Below are 22,721 nucleotides of genomic sequence, written 5' to 3' on the forward strand. Positions count from 1 at the left end.
CATATTTTGGTTAAATTTTTCATCCTGTTTCCAATTCAAGCACACATTTTGAAAATTTGCTGGCATTTAAGCCAGCGGAAGATGAAATTCATTCTGTACCTTGGTGACAAAAGAATGCTTTTCTTTTGTTTACTGTTGTTGTTTGCTTCATTTTCAAGCACCAACACACACATAACTTGAAAGCTCTATATGCAACCTACCTGTCTTCAGCACCCAAAATAGATCGTTTTAGTTGAAACAGTAGAATCAATATATATCCAGCTTTCCACGAGCGATAATGGCGGATATTGAGCACAAGTGGGCACAATCTTTTGACATTCCTTGGAGGAGCGTCGAGTTCGGCCTGACGGAGTTACTATGGATACATTCATGATTGTTTGTTGTTCGAATGTAAAAATGTAAACATTGTTCAATTTTGCAGATCAGCTAAAGAGGAACATAATTGAACGGACAACAAGTTTTATGGATTGCGGCTTTGCAGTTTTCGCAAATTTCAGGGAGAATGTCCTAATACGCAACGGAAAGTTTCTTATCAAGTCGAGACGCTGTTCGAGAGCAAACGTGACAACGGCTCGACCAACATGAAGTTAATGTTTGCGTTGATGTGTGATGTTTCGAATGTTTAATTCGCACGATTGTGAAAAAGTATTCTGAACCAGTGCCTTCAGCAAATTATGGCCGCAAACCACTATAAAAGTTTGAATCCGGTTAGTTATGTTCCACTTCAGCTGATCTGCAAAATTAAACAATGTTTACATTTTTACACTCGAACAACAAACAATCATGAATGTATCCATAGTAACTACGTCAGGGCGAACTCGACGCTCCTCCAAGGAATGTCAAAAGATTGTGCCCACTTGTGCTCAATATCCGCCATTATCGCTCGTACAAAGCTCGATAGAATGCCAGTGTCGCTGCAGTGCTCTGTATTGATTATACTGTTGAAACTGTCGAAACAATTTTCTCTTGTACAATCCAGTCATGTAGAATTCGCGCATATTCGAAAAGTTTTCAAAACGTTTGTTTTCGTCAAATCAAAACAACCAATTTATAGGGAGCGCGCCTTGCGCGTATGTAAAAATGAATAAAATGACCAAATATTCAGATTAAAAATAAACTCGCTTAATCCACACTTAAGCGGGGTACGCTGCTGAAAAGTAATGGGTAAAAAGATAGGACAAGAAATGCTCAAGAAATCGATTTCTTTTACGATTTCTTAAGCAGTACGCACCTCATAAGAAATATTATTTCACGTCCAGATGACGTTGGTTTACACGCAAGTGAATTAAAGCGTCACTTTTCCGTACGGAATAATATCCGGCGCAATTATTACCACAAGAAAAAATGACAGGCGGTTGCTTGCATTGGAGTTGTCAAAATTTCTTCGGTAAATAACAAGATTTTTTCTTGAGCTGTTTTCTTTTCAGCAGCGTACCCCGCTTTAATCTGAACGGGGTATTTTTCATATTAGCGGGGGTTGAGTGTATTTATTTCTATATAAGTAATTTGTCTACTGTAGCGCCAACTACGTATCCAACAAGCTTCTTTCTGCCAATGGATCAATGAACATAACTAGTTTTTGATTGACACCTGTTTGCTTCTAGCGCTAATGTACATTATAAGCTATCCGTATACACTAGCGCCAAGAGTAAGTTGTTGTCTCTGGGGGCTCTGTAGCCGCAAGGTTACCGAGTCTGCTTTGACAAGCGAATGGTCATGGGTTCGAATCTTAGTAGAATCAGGCCATTCGATGTCAAAGTGACTTTAGCATGGGTTTATTCTCAGGCCCCTCATCGCCCTTCCTTCATGCTGAGTTCTATATTATCCCGATATGGCCTATTGACAGTGCAAAAATGAGACCCTTGTAGTAAAAATGCACTGGTTTGCTACGCCAGGGATGACTATAATTGGGGACTGTGCGCTGTCATGTGGAACGAGGTGGATAAAGTAGAGTAAAGCATTGAAAGAAGGGTACCCAATTACACACAAGCACGCATAAAAAAAAGAAATTCAATAAGCATATCGCTCACTCAATAGCGACTATAGCTAAAATAAATGCAGTGCGGGTTATACAACAAACACCCGGGCGATATCACAATAGATCTAACTTACTGGTCGCAGTGATGAGTCCATACAGGAAAAAAAAAAAAAAGTTGTTGTCACTTCAAAACCAGCTATTTCCAATGATTCCTCGGATTCGTCTGAAATTTTGTGTGAAGCTGAAGCTCGCGCTAGCACTAACACACACTCAAGCCGAAATGTCAAACGGCTTTCGCAACACATCGTCCTTCGTCGTCGAATCGTCTTTGCTGCTGCGTGATGGCCGAAGAGAAGAACGCGATTACACACGCTCTAGCTAATTAATTTTGCTGCAAAGAGTTTTGAACTACAAATTTGTCGTCATTTAGTTGCAAAATCGGCATTAAAATACTCGTGCGGTGTGCGAAATCTTTATTCCGGCATAGAACGACGGGCAATTAGTGTTTTTCTATCAGAATTTATACTTATTTACTAGTGCTTGAATATTGATTTTCCTATCGCGGCTCGCGGAGCTGCACTTGAAAATTTTCCTTGCGAGAAGCCAACAAGAGCCTCTAAAAATACACATCAATAGTGTATTCGTTGGCAGTATTTGTCAAAATCCGCTGATAAACGTTTTGTTGCTGCAAAGTATGCTCAACTATTGCCTCGGGAATAGTTAAGTGAATCGAAAATGTACAACGGAATCGGGCTGACGACTCCCCGCGGGTCCGGCACCAATGGTCACGTACAGCGTAATGTTGCCTTCGTCCGACCGGGCAAGAAGGACAGTGTCAACTACCGGACCGAGGACGATTTGGCTAAGCTGGATGCACAGTCCAACCGGCAGCCCAACCAGGGCATTCTGGATCACGAACGGAAGCGCAAGATCGAGGTGAAATGTGCCGAACTGGAGGAAGTGCTGGAGAGCCAAGGGTGAGTGATATGGGGGTGATTTAGGTTTAACGTTTGTAGCGTGTGAAATTGATAGCACACGGTACGCCATTGCGTAATTTGACGAATGGATATAGATATGAACTATTAAACAACTCAATTTTTTAAGCAGGTAAATTGTCATTTCAGTTAAATTCGTATGTTAATGTTAAAACCGAGGCTTGTATTTACAACAACTTATATAGTTTTGTAATTCAAATATGTATATTGCTAAGCAAATACGTAGAACTAATCCGATTACCTTAATTTTATCACGACCGCACATCGCTTGAGCCAATATTAAGTTTAACCTTAGTAAACAGAGCTTTTCAATATGCCCTAACTTGCTGATAGCTAATCGTTAGTTAAAAGTTCACGATGTTTGTCGATTTTTTGTTTGTCTACTCGAAAGAATTTACCACACACCGTTTGTGTTCGTTTAAACCTTCCTTCGTGTAAACCTGAGAATGTAAGGGGATCGATTTTCCAGAAGACAGTTTTAACGGTGCTCGCTCTTTATTTTGTCTATATTTTGACCTCGTTCTAGTACAAAACAATATGGATTCAGAATGTTTGCAAAATATCTGCCCAGACGCATTTACCGGATCTGCTCCACCACCTAGCCGTCGCAGTAATGAACTGCTTTGATTGCAATCCGTTGAGTCATACGGCCTCCTATGACTAATGCAATCGTTGCAATAAGCCGCAGTGTGATAGTTTTGAGTAGAATCATGCGGATGATAAAAATAATGGTAAAAATGCCTATTTTGTGGAAACATCCACACCCATAAATGCACCAGAAAGAAGAAAAATGTCTATGCTCGACAAGGAAGCTCTAAAGATAATTTCAAGTGTAGTAGCGAATATTCAAAAATCTAGACAAATTTAAATGCCGAAACATTCATCTAGGGCATGCTAATTTTAATTTTTTAATTATTGATACAAATACAAACAAGGGGATGCAAAAATGCATGTTGATTTATATCCTATATTCTACATAATTCATTCTAATGATGTTCCTATTTAGATCAAGTAAGATTTCTGCGTATGTGGATCGAAGTGTTCTAGAATGTCAAAAATCATTTCGATAAGCAAGGAAATTAAGGTAAAGCTAACCGGTGTGAGAATGAGAAGAGGTAAAGTGAACCGCTGACGAAAAGTAGGAGCAAAATATTAAAATTTTTAGCTGGTTTTATTATTTCAGAAGGGCATTTCGGCGTTTTAACGTTAACACAATTGGTCATTCGATCGTATTGCAAACATATTTCTATACAGGTTGCGGGGACAGCTAAGCGCTTGGCAACGGTCGTTTTATGGGGTTTGGTGATGGCTCCCCGTTATAAATACTGCGCACTAGCTGTTTGGTCTCGAGGGTTGGGAGGCGGATGCGACTCTATGCTCTAAAGTTTCTATCTACTACCGCGTATGCTCACGTCGTACTGCGCTCAATTTATTTTGTAGACCTATCTCGAGACAGTGCATAAATACCAGGGGGATGGAAGTTGAAATTTGTTTCATGGGTCAAGCCCTTATAAGCAGGCTTTATTTTCGGCATTGAAGTGTTGTAGTCAAATGAGCATCTACTAAGCAAAAAACCGAAAATGAACCGCCTGCTTATAAATTGATAACCACTGACGGTCCTAGATTTGTCTTTCTATTGGTTCATTTGTGGTTGTTTGTGTTGGAAACTAGACGGCGGACAACCGGTGTTCGCCGAAAGCGATCTATCTGTCATTTTTCCTCATCATCATCATCATCATCATATTTAGAATTTAGCATCCCGACCTTCAGCAGAAATATCTCAGCGTCAATTCGAGGAGTTCACGCAGGGTCGGAACGCTATGCTTGGGACTCTGCCAGTGTTTAGTGGGCGACATTGCCTGTCTCGTCGGGTAGAATTGGCGTTTGAGGTCGCCTTAAAACTCTGATGATAACAACACAAAAGGACCCGACATTAAGTTTTATACGCTATTAAGGAGAATTAAGGTGGTTAAGCGACCAGCTGGATAACCCGAAAAAGAGGATGTATGTATTCCTTCCTGCAAGACCGTGCGCCACTGTCCCATTGGAATTGATATATCGATTCCTGTTTCAGTAACCACAGCTCCGGTAGATTTATCAATTTTAAAAACATCCATGTAATACAAGAGTAATCCTGGACGAGTTTTAGGACCGCCTTCTTCTCAAATGCTACGATCGGTTTTGATTACTTTAAAGGGTATATCTAGGTTTGTCCCAATCCTGGTTTTCTAGCCTCCGTTCGTGATTACCAGAGCGTTATATTGAAAATTACGGAGGATTCAAATATGTCCATCGAAATTTCTATCTGGAAAATTTTTAGCATGGCGGAGTGTAAAAGCAACTTTTTCTCTTTCAAGTTATATGAATTGATGCAACGGTAGCTGACTTAGCACACAAAAAAACATCTAAATATAATTCATGGAATGGAGTAATTCGGCCTACTCAATTGCTGGGTATATGATTTCCTTACTCGCTGCCGTTTTGACTCAACTAAGAGTCCCAGATGGGTCGCCGACGAACATCTAGCCCTGCATAGTCTAGGAAACGTTTGGTACTACTTCGGTAAATAGGTCTCACAAGTTGTAATGAGCGTAACTCGCTACCGCTCGTTTGATTTAACATGATGAATAATACTTACGATTTTGTACAGTCAAATTTGGTTAATTACATTAAGCTTATCGCCGATTTTGAGAAAAACTTTCGTTAGTCGGGCTGATATGATAAAGCCAAGAGATGACATGAACAACACTTGAAATGTTAGTGATAATCAATTAAGCTCTTTTCCAATATCGACGATAAGGTTAGTGCAATAAAAAAAATCACTGTAATTAGGGCAAACGAGTAAAAGTCAGATTTCGCGTAAAAAATGGCGTAAATTCCACAGCTCGCGTAAAAAAACTTCATTGTTAAGCTACGCGTAAAATTAGATTCATAGAGCACATTCGCGTAAATTCCGACAAAGCTGATGAGCAAAACGTTCAACACGATGAGAGCGTCGGTTCAGCGATCTCATTGAACAACCATACCAACGCATTGTTTCTGGTGCTAATTCAGTATAAATCAAACTCAATATAGAAATAGAGCGTGGTTGTCATATCTGCATGCATCATTCGCAAAACTTTCTCATTTACTGGTTCAGCGATAGAACAACTTACTAGCACATATTTCTTGTGGTGCTCTGTAAAGTTAGAAGCCAATTTGCCATCGTGTGCGTGCTGTCCCCTAACAAAGTGACAGTTATTAACAGTTCGCCCCCTAACATCCGCCAGTGTCAAAGATGTCGTGACGGTCGTTTTTACGTGCCGGTCAAAATTTACTCACCATTGATTTCTAAAGGAAATATTTACTTCTATTATGTTGAATGTGAACGCAAAAAGCTGCCTGAACAACAATTCAAAAGAGTATATTAACTAATTCATTAATTTTTCATGTTTTTTGGCTAAACTGTTTGAACTTTTGGTGGAATGATCCATTGATTTGTTTTTTGCAAGATAAAAAATGATATTTTTTTTACAATTTAGGTTTACCGTTCAAGAGATTGTCACTCTTGTTTACGAATTATCTGTTCTAAAGCATTTAAACATTGTCAGTTTCAATGATAATTATTCACTGCGCAATTCAAAATAAAATACTCTTTCATTGCTACCAGATCGGTTATGTCGTTAAAAGATCTCAAAAAAATGATGAAATATGGCCAATTCTATTGCATAAAATAAGGAACAAAATTATGAAAAAAATTAAATTTGAGACACTTTTACAATCCATTTACCATAAGTTTCAATGTCCACAACAAAAGCTGTTGTAAACGCATTGTTTATACTACAAAATTTAATATAAATTTTTTTACGGGTTCGTTACTATTGTCTGGGTGTATATTCTGTTCGCGAAGCATTTATACCAACTTTTCTAACCTTTAAGCTCTAGACACTTGTAATGTCCAAGGAGCTAAGAGATGGTCTTACACGTTAGATGGTTGAAGAGTATATCAAAGCAGTAGAGTTTGCTGTTGTTGGTTTTTACACACGAACGTTTACTTTAGTTGTACAAAGTAAATCGCTCTCTTACATGACAGAACCAAAAAGCACGAAAAAATTTACATTAAATTCTGTAGTAGAAACAATGCGTCTACAACAGCTTTTATTGTGGACATTAAAACCTATGGTAAAAGTGTCTCAAATTGAAATTTAGTTCACATTTTTGTTTCATATTTAATGGAATAAAAATGGCCATATTTCGTCACAAATTTGGTGCTTTTTTTAATTACATTATGTTGTTTCGCTTGAAAAAAATTACCATAAAAGGACGATAACATTTACTGTAAAAGAAAATTTTTGTTCGCGAAAAAATAGATTTTTTTATTGTTCAAATACTTAACAAGCCGTCCTTTTTAAAGTTTGGTTATCTTTTCTGACGATTATTTTAATTTACTGTATATTGTATCTTACTGCTTCAACAATTTTTATCTTCGTGTTATGGTCATTTTTTCCGGGAGAGCATTTTAATATGACAGATGCTATTGTTATTGGCACGGAAACGTGCTGGTACTTGACATAATGTTGTCAGTTCGTAAAATGTTCTATTGTTGCATCGGTCGTATCACAAGGAAATTTGTGCCAAAGAATATCGTAAGCTCTCATTTTAATTTTTACGCCGCTCTCAAACATCAAACATTCCGGATTGTTTGAATATGAAACTCAACAGAATAACTATGTTTCGGAATACAAGCATATCCCATTATTGAATTGAATAATTCGTACGGAACAGTTGCGTTTCTAACGATTATAAAAGCGGCCGCTTTAGGTTTCGTCGGACTCGTCAGTACTCGTGAAGCAGGTGAACAAATTAAATAACCATGTTGATCATAGTACTCCGAACAAAACGAACATTGTAAACTGGAAAGTTAAATGTACTCTAGAGTTTTATTGCAGCATTGCATTAATTTTTCTGTTGATTATCAAAATAGTTTACAGTCAGTCGTTCTATAGTATGTATGTGGCAATGTAACGTTGTTAGCACTTCAGGGTTAGGGTGTTATTCTTTAGAAATATTTCAATTTGTGTGCCAATTATAACAATAAAATGTGATTAAGAAACAGTGTTAGTCCTAAATCGTTTATTTGATCGCCCCCAACAGTATAGCGTTGAACAGCAATTAGAAATGATCTAGAGGTCAAACAATCATATCTGCCAACTATCAAGTTGAAGCAGGAACGCAATCAATAGCGGTTTTAGTTTTTCAATGGTTTAATTTTTAAAATGTATAGATTTACGTGCTACATAACTCGTTACCAAAATATAAATTTTTCTTTAATCATTTCCAGGCTTGGCCAGGAGGAAGTTCGTGCCAAAGTGGAACTGTACCGATCCAAACTGATGAACCAAGGAACGTCGATGGAACTACCGAAGGATGATTATGGACGATTACTGTAAGTATCTTGCACTTCCAACTTTCAAGCGTTTGTTTTATACTTCCGTACTGGGGGGATCTGGGAAACCATTCAAGTTCCTTGCCTGCTTGCTTGCTAGCAGGGCGAGTGAGGGCATTGACTGCCACCGTTATTCGATAGGTTTAATTTCCCATCGGCTGCTGTCCATTCACAATGACAACGAAAATTAATAACCGAATCGTTTAGGTATTTAAAGTGTTTTCTGATAGCAACAGTTTTTTATTTTCATATTTATGTGTCCAAAGCTAGTTCTCGCCACTGAAGAATTTAGGGTAAAAAATCAAAGGGGCCGTATACAAGACAATACCGCATAGGTGACGCAGGACTACGTAGGTCTCTGTGTAGCGATAGCATCATATATCCATGCATGTAATAATATGATTCTTCATATATACACGCTTGATGGGTTTGATAAGGCTAGCTGAGGTTGAGAAAATTCGCTTATTTTTTAATGACGGAGTTACGGTATTTCCATCTATAAAAGTTTACGATATGAGTTTACGCGAATATAGATACAATCTGGCAAAAGGACAGGATTACCGCTCACTTTTAAGTTGGACTAGATTCAATGTTTAACCCCTCTAAGGTCTACATCATTTTTAGCACCACAAAATTCACTAAAATGGCCGTAACTTTTTTATCTTTCAATATTTTTTCACCAAATTTGGGAATTTTCTCAAAACTATTTTCTATTTTCATAATATCTACAGATAATGGCCATATGTCATATGGCCCCGGAGTTATTCCGGAGTTCCTTGGGAGACCATGACATGGCCTTTTCAGATAAAGTTGCCAAATATATAAAATTTGTTTGAAATCTGTTGATTTTTGTAAACATATCATCGACTGTGGACATACCAATTACTTTGTCACAGTTACGAGCAATTGTGCTCGCCATCCGGATCCGTTTTATCTGTAGATATTATAAAAATAGAAAATATTTTCGGCAAAATTCCCAAGTTTGGTGAAAAAATATTGAAAGATAAAAAAGTTACGGCCATTTTAGTGAATTTTGCGGTGCTAAAAATGATGTAAACCTTAGAGGGGTTAAAGATAAACTCGATTGACGAAAAGGTTTGGTTTTGTGCTGTAACAAAATTGTTTACTTTTAGGACATCAAATGATAACATCGGTTGAAGAAGCGGTGTGGTTTTTCCCTCTGGTGTACTTCCCAGGTACAGATATCAAACTGGTATAGGTTTAAACGTCGTAAAGAATCTTCTACCTGTTGGGACGGGGAGTTTCTGTCACTTTTTTGCAAAAATCACGTGCGAATTTTAATGACGTCTTTTCCAATCAATCAGGATGCGAGGATTTCTAGTTGGATAAGGCTTTTCAATTTTTCAATAGTGTACACTTGCGAATTAATAGCATTCTTCATTTGAGCCAACTCGTAGAAGATGTTCCGATCGATTGGTGCAAAATATTGAAACTCGATCGAGAAACCGGTATGCTATGAGCGTTCAAAATCTGACCACTTTTCGAGAAAGATTTTTTTGGAATGACATCCTATCCAGCCAAACCTTGCCGTAAGACGTAGCCCTACGTCAAGATAATGGTTTCGAAAGGAAATAAATTTGTATTTAACTGAAATAGATTGGTATTACTGTAGAGTTTTATTGCATTTGTTCAGAACAGTAACATTGCTTACTTTGAACAGAGAGTTTAAAAATATTAAATTCGAACAATTTGTATTTCAAGTTGGAAGGTTCAGTTGAATGTTAAAACACATTCTTGTCACTATAAGTAAATAATTTCGCTAAATGCATGTCTTCTTGTTTGTGCTTCTTTGATGGCAAATAACTTAAAACTATTTTCTTAATCAACTTAGCAAAGCTAACCATGAGCCGTTCATTTGGGTCGGTTGACAACACAAAATGAACGATTCAGAGCCGGTCACCACACATAAGAGCCGTTTTGCCCACCTCCACCGAGCCATCGTCTGCTCCATAGACATTCATTGATTCTTCGCTAAAATTGTCCGCCTGCGATGGAGTTTCGGAAAAATCTCCTCTTTGGTTGGGCGGTTGTTCCATGCTGAAGTCCAGGTAATGATGTTGCATCATTGGATCTCCGATGGTGCTCATTTCGGCGAACGTCCGGTGTAGATTGAAATCTTCCACCATGGTTGGCCGCTGCGCATTGAACTTGGTTTTGTACCGCAGCCGTTGGTTTACGTAGCGATCGTACAGTTTACCAGTTGGATTTTTACGCATAATATTTCTGGGACAGTAAAATGTTTCCAACCGTTCGGTTGGAAAAAGATGGACGATAATCTCCGCGTAGTGTCGCATCAGCGCATGAGTAAATGCTATGTTGTAGATCAAAAACGGCTCCACGATGACGTGCGTCAGCTCGGTGAGAGCTTTCTTGTCCAGCTGCTGGCCTTCGGAGAAACAGTTCAGAACCCACCGGCCAGAGCAGCTGGTCTGCAGGAAGCTTTGCAGTGCTTCTGGAGTTATACGGATCGGCAGATTGCCAGCATCCATAATGTTGTTCGCATTGTTTGCCGACGAGGATGATGTAGAAGAGGATGCGATCGCCGCTGTGGAAATGCGAGTATCCGGCAGTACGACGTTCGGTGTGTGCAGCTGCTGTATGCTATTGCTGGCAATGGAGATGCGAGGTTTTTTCTCCAGATCCAGCGGATCGTCGTCCGTACGGCGTTCGTTCCGGCGTTTGACGATCGAATGGTCTGGTGTTGAATTCTGGCGGTAAAAAAAACAAGAAAATTGAACTTATTTAGAAAGTTCGAAAACTAGAAAAAAATAAAAATTTCGTGACAATCTTTTTTCTGTCTACTAATTAAATTTAAGTCCCTGTAACAAATAGGAATAGATCAGTCTATTCCATTAGTCCTTTTTTTATCGATATTGTTATCAATTCGTAAAAACAGCACCGAAATAGTACTCACCCAGTGCAATCCTCGGCGCCACTCGCGCATCCGATGTCGGAGCAGTATTTTCTGACCAATGGTTCTTTCATCGTTGAACACATCGTTCAAGTCGCGCTCTTCCATCACTTCCAGACATTCCACCGAAATTCCACAGTCTTTGTATTGTATCATGTAAAGCGAAGGATAACGTTAAAATAATGCCATAGAAGTAAAACAATAAAGGGAACGTTATTCCAGCGACGAGAGCTCGGCTATTAATATTTATGATTCTTTATGTTTAAGACTGTCGATTTTGAACATTTAAAATCGTTGCTGAGTAGCAAACAACATTGAAAGCTTGTTCGAGCTCTTCTTTCCTGCTCTATGGTGTAAACAGGAGAGCAGTGACATGCGCGTACAAGACCAGCAGTAGCTGGCACTGTTAAAATTCACTGCCGTCGACATCGGGAACTGGTAATATAAGCAAAAAGAACTACTCACACATCAGTCGGTTCAATGTGGCCACCTTAAGACCCCATTCGTTCCGTACTAGATTCTCCAGGGCGAAACGCTCGAATTCATCCAAATCTTGCTTAAAGTTTTCCGCCGGTTGGTGCTGGCTATTATTCAGGGTCATTTTGATTCCGATTCCAGAAGCTATGGGCGTTTGCAAACAATGTAATTCCTAATTTTAAAAGATGGCCGTTCGCTGTTAAATTTCACCATACACACCAAACTGCGACCACTGCTGAAAATAAACTGGTACCCTCGGCGCAGTTGACTGTAGCTACATGCTTGCTCGATGGTAGTTAACCGTACGTGACTGTTGAAATTTATTATTATTATACCCGATTGATTCTCGCTCTCGCTCTCGCCCACATGGCGCGAACGGCCTGCACGTTCGAGAGAACAGAGAAGTAAATACGTTCTACGCAACGAGAGCGACGAAGAGAGCATAAACAAGCATGCTGGGTATAACGAACGACACGTTAAAAGAATAATAATAATAAATGTTGAACTCCTCGATAGTTGATATAATAGTAAAATGTTACATTCAAATACACGACGGTCGATGTGATCGGTGCGCTATGTATGTGCACAGTTTCTAGCTACCCAACTGCTGAGGCTGTGCGGCGCGGGAAGACACAAAGAGCCCGGGGAAGAAAATTGGGAATTTGGTATGGAAGAGATAAAGTTCATTTTAAAATGTGTACTGCTTGGTCTGGCCTGGGCGATGAAGGGGAATGACTTGTTTAGATCTATTCCTTTCGTATTGTATTTGTAAGTATAAAGAAAGCTATTCATTGTACCACCAAGCAAGGCGGATTTTACTACTCGTAAGTTCTATGGTGTATTGAGTTGACTATGTATTTTGTCGAGGCAGTTTCTTTCAGCACAGGGCACAAGACTAGCGGCTTATGATTTTTGTGTTTTGGCTTGCATGTATTTAACCCATTTAACTATGGGGACAACTATGTGTTGGTGCATAAAAGCAAGATTTATGACAATTTCAATTAAATCTGCCAGCGGAACCGACCGATGCAGCCAATGATAATCGTTATTGGGTGGTTTTTGTCTGAGTCATTACCAAACATGATGTGGATAAAATTGAAATTTATCTCAAAAATTGCTTTTCCGTATTACTTCCGTCCTTCTTTCGTTCATATTGTTAATTAGCGACGCCAACTGTTTGGAGTTCTCGATTTTCTTTTATCAAATAAATCATTCATTTGCCAAACGTATTAAACAATGATGCTAAGTTAAATATTAATGTGTATTTTAATTTTTAATTCATGTTAACATATCAACATGAAGCTTATAGGCAGCCCCAATAAAAAAATAATCATGTGACCCTTCAATACTATTAGGGGCATAATTGCTATAACTAGGATTTGTTTGATCCCGCAGTTACATCTTTCTGCTAATTGGGATTCAAACCTACGTGTCAAGCTAACCCATTGGCCCCATACATTGTCCAGCAGAGATAAAAATCTGAAAACATGGCAGAAGAAAGTATAGAAATAAAGGTGTTTATAGTAATCCACAGGGCGGCGGGGTGAGACGTAAAAGGAAAAGAGCGGAAAGTTGGATAGTTATTAAACAGCACTTACTGAACTCGCAGTTTGTTCCTTTGTACCAAACTGGAAGAATCCCCGTTAATTTGGAAATATCATTGGGAAAAGTTTTTTACCAAAATTTCCATTTTCCAATGTTTTTAGTCGAGTTATGGTCAAAATTCTAACGGCCGGTTATGTGCCGTCGTTAATCTTTAGTTTTTCGGTAATAATACTACCGTGAAACATTTATTGCCGAAAGATAATGAATCAGAAAATGATAAAAAATATTTTGGAAATTTTTCAACATTTAGAACATAGTTTTCCAATTTTTTAATGGACTAAATTTTGATTCATTTGACAACACCGTCTAAGCCAAGCAAAATTTGAAAAAGTTATATATCAAACATTGGGTTTTTCTTACGTGAGACAGAAATCACAATAAATTTCGACACGTTAATAGTCAGTAACTTGTGCTAGCACTAGTTACTGAAAGATTTCAGAACCTGTTACAGCTCAATGCAGTTCATCATAGTTTGTACGGCAAGAAATAGTTTCAGATCATCAGCATAAACGAACGTAAAACTAGGCCGGATAATATAGCGGTCCTATGTTACTCCCTTGTGGAACACCATACAAGCTAACGAAGTTGAATGATTTAATGTTGTCTTATTAGCAACATTAAGGCGAACATATGACATTTATCTGTGAGAACCAGTACAATTGTAGATGAAACAGAAGAAAAACATGCAGGTCTGTTTGGGTATAAAATCATTAAAACTAATATTTTTATTAGAATTATATAATGAGTGCTTTCATGACCGGTGTTTAGCATTAAAATCACCGATAATTAGAAATTTTGAGCGATCTTGTAAGCTTTTGTAAGTTAAGAATTTTTTTATTTGTAAACTGTAATGGTAGATAAGCAAGCAGCGAAACAAATAAAATGTCATAGGGTTTATTTCTAATTCCCGTCGTAGGAAGTAAAGCCATTCGAATTTTCATCATTTGTTGGATGGATTTAATGAATACTTCAAAAGTTCTTGTGCTGATTTGACTAAAACACACTTATCTTCCGATCCGTGAACTTTGAAATCACTGAAAAGCGATTATTAAAGCATATTATTGAAATTTCGCAACTGAGTTTATTCCTTTAATTCGTCGTACCATTTTAAAATTCGTGCATCAAAATTTTTCATCGTCCGAACTAAAAATCACAACAATGTTTACGAAGCTAACGCGCATGTATTTGTGTAGGACGGCATGACAAATGTTATTCTGCAAAATTTCTACAGGTCAGGCTAGTTTTCCTGGTTGTGGATTAACGACAATGCCTTGCGTGAGTTATTTTCATTTATGAATGACGGAAATTAAAACGATTAGTCGACATTTTCAGCAGCTTTGGGCCACTGCTGTTCATTCTATTTTTCAATGGCGCTACTTTCTCTTTGGTCGGTAGCTTCCAGCTCGTTTATGCAGACGATTTAAAGTTGTACGTAACAGTGCGCACGCTAGAGGACTGTTGGCGCCTACAAAACTCGCTAATATCATTCGCGAATTGGTGTTGGAAAATGCCAAGTGATCACGTTTCATCGTACGGTCCAGCCAATATTATTCGACTACCACATCGACGGTGCCGCCAAGGTAGCGAAGGACTTTTCGGACCAGTATTGCTGGAAGTCATTGTATTGTGCACTCGTTCGTCCAATTTTGAAAAATGCGTCTGTCCACCAACTCACATGGTGCCTTAGGATTGAGCGAGTTAAGCGAGTTAAGAAACGGTTTATACGTCTGGCGCTGAGAAACTTGCCTTAGCGTGATCCTGATTCTGATAACTTTTGGGCCTTGATACTCTGGAACAACGACGGAAAATTCAGCAAGCACTGTTTATAGCCAAGTTCCTTAATAGTGAAATACTAAATAGTGAACTACTCTCAATTTTGAACTTTCGCATACCAAGCAGATCTCTTCGAAATACGACGCTACTGCAACCAAATTTCCACCGAACGTTGTTTGGATACAATGAACCGATTTCAGCATGCATTCGCGCTTTCACGGCAATTGAAGAATACTTTGAGTTTAACGAACCGACTAGGAATTTTATTAATAGAATTAGGTCGTTAATATATTAGCCAATTTTATTCATTAAGACATCATTATCAGATGGAAAATTTTAAATAAACAACAAATAATTTGTGTTGGATAGGGCGGGAATAGGCAATTAGGACGAAGCAGTAACATACCCTATGCAGGTATCCCTGACAATTTATCATTTCAAAAAGTTATCGAAATTTTCATTGGCAGCCGCCAATTTTGCCTTGTGTTGGGTATTTATGATTTTGAACTATTTATTACTAGTTGATTACCCGATCTTACTCGGGGCGTCTTTGCCTCTCAGTCACTTGTACTTACTTCATTGGCCTAACGTCTTACGACAACGCCTGCGCAGGATAATTTCTCTTCATCTATTTCGGTCCAGTGCAGCTGGTCTGCAGCTCCGCGGGCACCCAGTGCTCGCCAGATCTCGCTCCACCTGGTCTTGCCACTTCGCTCGCTGTGCCCCTCTTCGTCTTGTTCCAACCGGATTCGGTGCGAAAACCATTTTTGCAGGATAGTTGTCCGACATTCTAGCAACATGTCCTGTCCAACATGTCCGTCCAGCTTTAACTACTCTCTGTATACTCGCTTTGCCTACACCGTTCTCTTGCAAGCCGCCAAAGATGGTTCTTAGCACCCGCCGTTCGAAAACTCCGAGTGCTCGTAGATCCTCTTCTAGCAGTGTCCACGTTTCGTAGCGAACAACCGGTCTAATAAGCGTTTTGTACAGTGTGCACTTTGTACAGGAGCTTAGATTGTTCGACCGCATGTGTTTGTGGAGTCCGTAGTAGGCCCGACTTCCGCTGATAATACGCCTTTTAATCTCACGATTGGTATTGTTGTCCTCTGATGCCAGTGAGCCAAGGTATACGTACTCGTCGACTACCTCAAACTCCCCATCGAGAACCACGGTTCTGCCCAAGCGGGCCCTGTCGCGCTCGCTCTCGCCCGCCAGCATATACTTCGTTTTAGAAGTATTTATCTTCAACCCAATCTTCTCTGCTTCGCGTTTTAGTCTGGTGTACTGATCTTCCACCGCCTCAAATGTTCTGCCGACAGCATCCACGTCGTCAGCAAAGCAGATAAATTGACTGGAAACAAGTGAAAATCGTGCCCCGTATTTCGATCGCCGCCCGTTTTACAACACCTTCAAGCGCAAAGTTGAATAGCGGGCAGGAAAGACCATCTCCTTATCGAAGTCCCCTGCGAGATTCGAATGGGTTCAACAATCCACCCGAGATTCTCACACAGCACTCACTAGCAAGCTTACCCGGAAAGCCGTTTTCGTCCAAAATAGCTCTTGTCGGTTTACACTATCATATGATGCTTTGAAATCTTTGAACAGGTGATGCGTGGGAACTCGGAATTCGTAGTACTTCTGGAGGATCTGCCACAGGGTGCAGATTTGGTCCATTGTAAACCGACCCTCCATGAAGCCGGCCTGAGAACTTGGCTATTAGCGATAGACGATGGCAGAAGACTTGGGACAGCACTTTGTAGGTGGTATTCAGGATAGTGATCGTTCGGTAGTTCTCACAATCTATCTTATCGCCTTGCTTGGGTATAGGGCAAATATCTACGTCTTTCCACCCCTCCGGTAGTTGTCCTGTATCTCAAATCTTGACAATCAGTTGATACAGACAGCCGGCCAACTGCTTTGTTGTTCTTCAACCGCTGGATGGCTTCTTTAACTACCCTTATCGATGGGAGTGGCACGTCTTCGTTGCTTGCTACACCAACGTTGTCTCTTCCTCCGCTGTTATGGTCTTCCGCCTGCACGCCATTCAGGTGTTCATCGTAGTGCTGCTTCCACCTTTCGATCACCGCACGCTTGTCAGTCAAGATACCTCCATCTTTATCTCTGCACATTTCGGCCTGCGGCACAAAGCCTTTGCGAGATCCGTTGCGTTTGTGATAGAACTTCCGTGTTTCGTGAAAGCGGTACAGCTGCTTGAGTTCTTCGCACTCCTTCTCCTCCTGGTGGCGCTTCTTCTTTTGTTTGTATCGTTTGTATCGCTCGGCATTCTGACGGGTGGCTCTACACAGCATTTGTACCCGCGCTGCGTTCTTATCATCCAATATCTTCTGACACTCCTCGTCAAACCATTCGTTACGTCGATTCGGCGCCACACGACCCAGGACGTTCTCCGCTACGCTGTTAATGGCTGTTTCGTGGCATTCCAACAGTCGTCAAGAGGGGCTTCTTCCAGCTCACCTTATTCCGACAGCGCGGTTTCAAGAGATAACACGTAGCTTTTGACGACATCCGGTTGCTTCAGTCGCGTGGCGGAGGCCGATATCGTATCCTTACCATCACTAAGTAGTAATCCGAATCAGTGTTGGCGCCAGATAGGTTCTGACGTCGATAATGTCTGAAAAGTGCCGACCATCTATCAGAACGTGGTCGATTTGTGATTCCGTCTGGTTGGGCGACCTCCGGGTGTACCGATGGTAGAGGTTATGCTGGAAAAATATATTACGTATGGTCATGTTGTTGGAGGCGGCGAATTGTAATATGTCATTAAATGTTAAAATTTGTAAAATTCATTTTTTGTCGCTTTTAATGTGTAAGTGTTTAAATTTATACTTAAGTATAATTTAAGGGACTTTGTGGCCGCAATGTTACTGAGTCTGCTTTGAGAAACCAATGGTCGTACAGGTTACCCTTCTTTTGTGCTAAATTCTATATTACCCTATTGCACAGTGGGAAATCGCTGGCCATCAGCCAGCAAATGAAAGTTCATTCTAACTCTTCATTATATTTTTCATGTTATTCTATTGAAATGTTCGAATCCGAAATTTTCAAAATATTTTCCATCTTGCGTATCGACTAAATCTTAGACGCTGGAGAAAATCTAAGTTCGAAACGCAGTTTGAGGCAGCAAAAAAACATTCATTCAGATTTCAAAAGTAAAATAGAATTCATTGTCGACAACCCAAAATTCAGAGAGTTAGGCAATAAGAATGACGAAAATACATTTGAATGTGATATTTTAATATGAAACTTGACAATAAACTGCATACTAATAGTTTATTAAGTAACGCATGATCGATTTTGAATTATTTTCCTGACTAGTTTTCGGCTTACTAATTATTTTTAATATTTGTTGCTTATGTTGATAAGTATACGTGTATCAAGCCCAGTACCCTACAGTGCACTCGATTCCATCCATCACACCCGCCCAATGACCAGTGACATTTCGGCGAACGTTCGCTGGTCGGACATGTCGTCCAGGATCCGTGGCCGCTGCTGGGGATAACGATCCTTGTGACGCATCCGTTGATTAGCCCAGCGGTCCATCAGTTTGCCCGAGGCGCACGTTCGCTTCCAGCCGAGTGTTTGTGCCGGCTTGTAGTAGACCTCCGCGTTTTCGGTGGGAAACAATTGTGTAATGATGTGAGCATAATGGCGCATTAGCCGGTGGGAGAACATGATGTTATACACTAGGAACTGTTCCACAATGCAGTGCGTGAGAGCAGCTTGCGTCTTGCGATTCATCGTGTGGTACGTGTTGAAGTACGAAAGCACCCATTGGCCCTGGCAACTGGCCTGCAGTAGTTGCCGAAGTCCATCGGCTGAAATTCGTATCGGCAAATGACCGGCCACGGAATGAGCAGTTGACGCTTTGATAGTGGTTCCGTTTTCGATTGGAAGCTCATGGATCGGAATAGCTTGATCGGATGATTCCAGCGATTGAACTGGTTCGAGGAAAGATGGGTCCTCTAGGGAATCCTCCTCCACTTTAACTTTTTTATTAAACTGCAATACGTCACGGGGTTCGTCAACCTTGTTGATGTTACCAATTTCTGAAGAGAAACGACGCCTTTTTCGCGCACTAACAATCTGAAATGCTGCATTTGCCTGCAACTCTTTCACCTTGTGCTTGAAGACAATCTTCTGACCCAGCATTCGTGGGTCATTGAATAGTTCATTTAACTCCGCATCTTGTATCACCTCCAGACATCGTACCGTGATGCCGCAATCTGCAATTCAAATAAACGTTGAAACCAGCACAGCATTTCGAATCTGCTATGAGCATGCGCACTTTCCTGCTTACAGGCATGTTCAAAAAGAATTTATCAGATTATACTTACAAATCATTCTGTTCAATGAACTTCGTTGCATTCCCCATTCGTTGATGATTATTTTTTCTAGCTCCAGACATTCGTACTCGTCCAGAGGTTCTATTTCAATGCCTTCTGGCTCGAGTGAGTCTTTGTCACTCATTTCACCAAAAAAATGTAGAATATTTTTGAAAACTTTGTTTTTTACTCTAGAAGTAGCACACCAAATGTTTGGCTCTCGAAAGGAATTATACCGATCGGACTGGCAGTCAAATTGAAAATGGCTGAAGAAACAGAATAAAACCGACACACATTCAGACTGACCTGGTACATGCGTCAAAGTGAACGTGAGAGTCATTTTAATATAACTATAACGATGCTATATATCCAGCTACATTGTGCTCTCGCCGCGTTTATGTGCGGTAATAATGTTTTTAATGTTGGGTTATAGATGAGCGGCAACGAGAGAGCGCAGGAAAACGTGGTTGACGAATCGAGAGCATAACAACATAGTACGAACGAACGGCAGGCAATCCAGGAATTGTAAGGGTGGATTTGTTTTGTATCAAGTAGCTTTGACGCTGCTGTCTGTTTATGTTAGTAGATGCCGGCTGCGACGAGATGCATTTGATGATGACTGGGTGTTCCCTGCTTGCTTGCTTGCTCGCTGATTGCACTGTGAAGACAAATAGTGGTTCACTGTGAATGGAAGAATTTTTTATTTCTTCTGTGAGTGTGTAGCCCTTTATTACGACATTTATCGCTCGAAATGGCACTTAATTTCTCACGGTTTTATCTAGTTGCACTGTTACTTTGTAGACGAGTTTTTTTATTGCAATTTAAATTAAAATTGCTTATAGATCTGAATAATAATAACATGTATGAAAATTATAGGTTTTATGAGCGTTTTTTATACAGAACAGTTTATTGCAGATTGTGCTATGGAAATTGAATGCCTTATGTCAAAATCGGTTTACGCTTTTTCTATGATGTTACAACTGACGAATACCTTACATCAGCAGGATTAAAAATATTTAAATTGAATGAATTAATTATCATTACTATCGTCATTTTGTGCACCATTTTTTTAACCATGTATACAAAGGTACAATTTCCCCTCCCATTTGGCCTCGAGGTAACACGCTGGTCTAATTAGCCAGTCGTCGTATGTTCGAATCCCGGCTGGGAGAGGCTGTTAGAGTCAATAGGATCGTAGCACTGACCCCGCGCTGTGCTGTATTCTAACACCTGGTTGCGAAGTCGGTCGTATAAAAACAGAAGGTCAAATTTCGATAACGGAATTAGCACCCAGGCTTTGCTTGGCTACAAAGGTACAATTCCAACAAAAATGGGGAAGACCGCCATGTACAAATCTTAACAGATATTTTATAAAATTTACAGATTTTATATTGACACTTGAGTTAATGTTTGCTGAATTTGCCGATGGAAAAGATTTTTCAAAACTAAAGATCCGGACGAAAATATGGCATTACCATCGACATACTTCCTCGTCCCAGATACAAGCATACACTTTTAGAAAATAATATGCATACAATATAAAAAAGTTTGTGATATACAAGTTTATTATTCCCTTTTATAAAAAAGCAAAGCCTTGGATTTAAACGTCTCTTAAGACCTGACCCTTCTTTATCGATAGATTTGCGGTCGGCTGTTAGAGTACAAGACCATTATGGAGCTAGTGCAACGATGCTACTGACAGTATTTAGTATTTTTCTAGTCTAGGCTAGTTTTTTTTCTGTCTACTGTAATTTCTTTTTAATCTTTGCGGTATTTACGGTGCAGAACAAAATTATGCGTTTAATTTTAAGATGTGACAGATTTACTTCCTCGGTTTTAATGCTAGACGTTTTGCGATGGTTGTCAGTGAAGCAGCGAATTGTTTATCTGACTATGGTGTTCATTTATAAAGTAGTCAACGGTTTGCTGCCTCAGTATTTGTGTAATCGAATTGAAAGAGGAAGAGACTATCATAGATATAATACTAGAAACGCGGATGAAGTAAGAACACCAAATTTCTTGTCAGGTGCTTCACAAAATTCGTTATTTTATAAAGGAATAAATGTTTTCAATTCGATGCCAAGACACATTAAACGTGCGTCAACGCTTGCAGAGTTTAAGAGGAAATGTATTTCACACGTAAAATCAGTTTTTTAAAAATATTTATTGACTTAGATTATAACTGACGACGTATTGAACAGACTATTTCATTTTAGGATTATTTATTTATTTATTTTATTGAATAGAAGATTGTAACTGACGAAGTTTTTTTTTTACGAATGATCTCATTGTAATTGAAATTGTATTCATATTTTTTCTTAATTTATTTATTTCTTTATTCTTGTAATGCCACAGTAACTACTATGTTCGCCACGATGGTGATGATGGATTTTTTTCTTTCATATTATAATTTTAAAAAAATACAAAAGTAGTCTACAAAAGTTTGAGCCTCGCGCGCGACATACGGATATAAATGACTTTGACTTCTTATATCTGTATATAAAACCAGTTCGTTTTTTTGCATAACTGGTTCATATTGTTATAATAATAATTATCTCATAGATATCACGTCTTGCTCAATCCTTTGTGGGGGTATGCGGCGGGACCATCATCATCATCATTTATTTTGCAGAACATGCTTAAACAAGACCGATGAAATCATTCGATTACAATAAGCTGGATTAGTTATAAAATTTAGATTAGTTATAAATTTTGGACAATATGGACAATGTGTTGAAACAAGGGGTTCAGAAAAGATTTCTTGAACAATTTTTTAGACAGTTCTTACATGTAAATTAAAACTTCAGGTTTTTTTGAGTGAGCTATCATGAAAAAATAGTCATAAAAATAGCTTGATGGCTTCGATGATGTTGCCTGTTATTTATTTATTTATCAAATAATGCAACGTAAGACATGTTGTCTTTTTTAATGTTACAATCTGTTGGACCTTAGGCAATGCAAAAATTCTATTTCTACTCAAAATTAAATACTCTGCTGTATATTTCATTTTCAATTTTCAATTGCATTGTTCGTGCGACTGAGCCTTGACAAAAGATTCTATCTAAAAATAGACGTAGATAAACTGGATTTCAAAGTCTGTGGGAGAAAGTTCCAATTGAAAATGCCTCTAACAAGCAAGGATTGGCCATAATAGGCAAAGCTATGCTGAGGAATGCGGAAGTTTATAGTACGA

The 22,721-nt window shown here is 39.2% G+C and overlaps 1 protein-coding gene across 1 annotated transcript in view; it reads left to right on the forward strand.

The window, feature by feature from the left end:
* The first annotated feature begins 2,340 nt into the window (after window positions 1–2,340).
* LOC128734422 (serine/arginine repetitive matrix protein 2) overlaps window positions 2,341–22,721 on the forward strand; it is a 40,969-nt gene continuing 20,588 nt past the window's right edge. Inside the window, exons 1-2 of the mRNA XM_053828621.1 lie at window positions 2,341–2,955; window positions 8,294–8,398. Of these exons, the coding sequence (XP_053684596.1) occupies window positions 2,714–2,955; window positions 8,294–8,398 (347 nt within the window). The 5' untranslated portion in view covers window positions 2,341–2,713. The remainder of the gene's footprint in view (window positions 2,956–8,293; window positions 8,399–22,721) is intronic.

This window comes from Sabethes cyaneus, chromosome 2, assembly GCF_943734655.1.
Source record: "Sabethes cyaneus chromosome 2, idSabCyanKW18_F2, whole genome shotgun sequence".
Lineage (NCBI taxonomy): Eukaryota > Metazoa > Arthropoda > Insecta > Diptera > Culicidae > Sabethes > Sabethes cyaneus.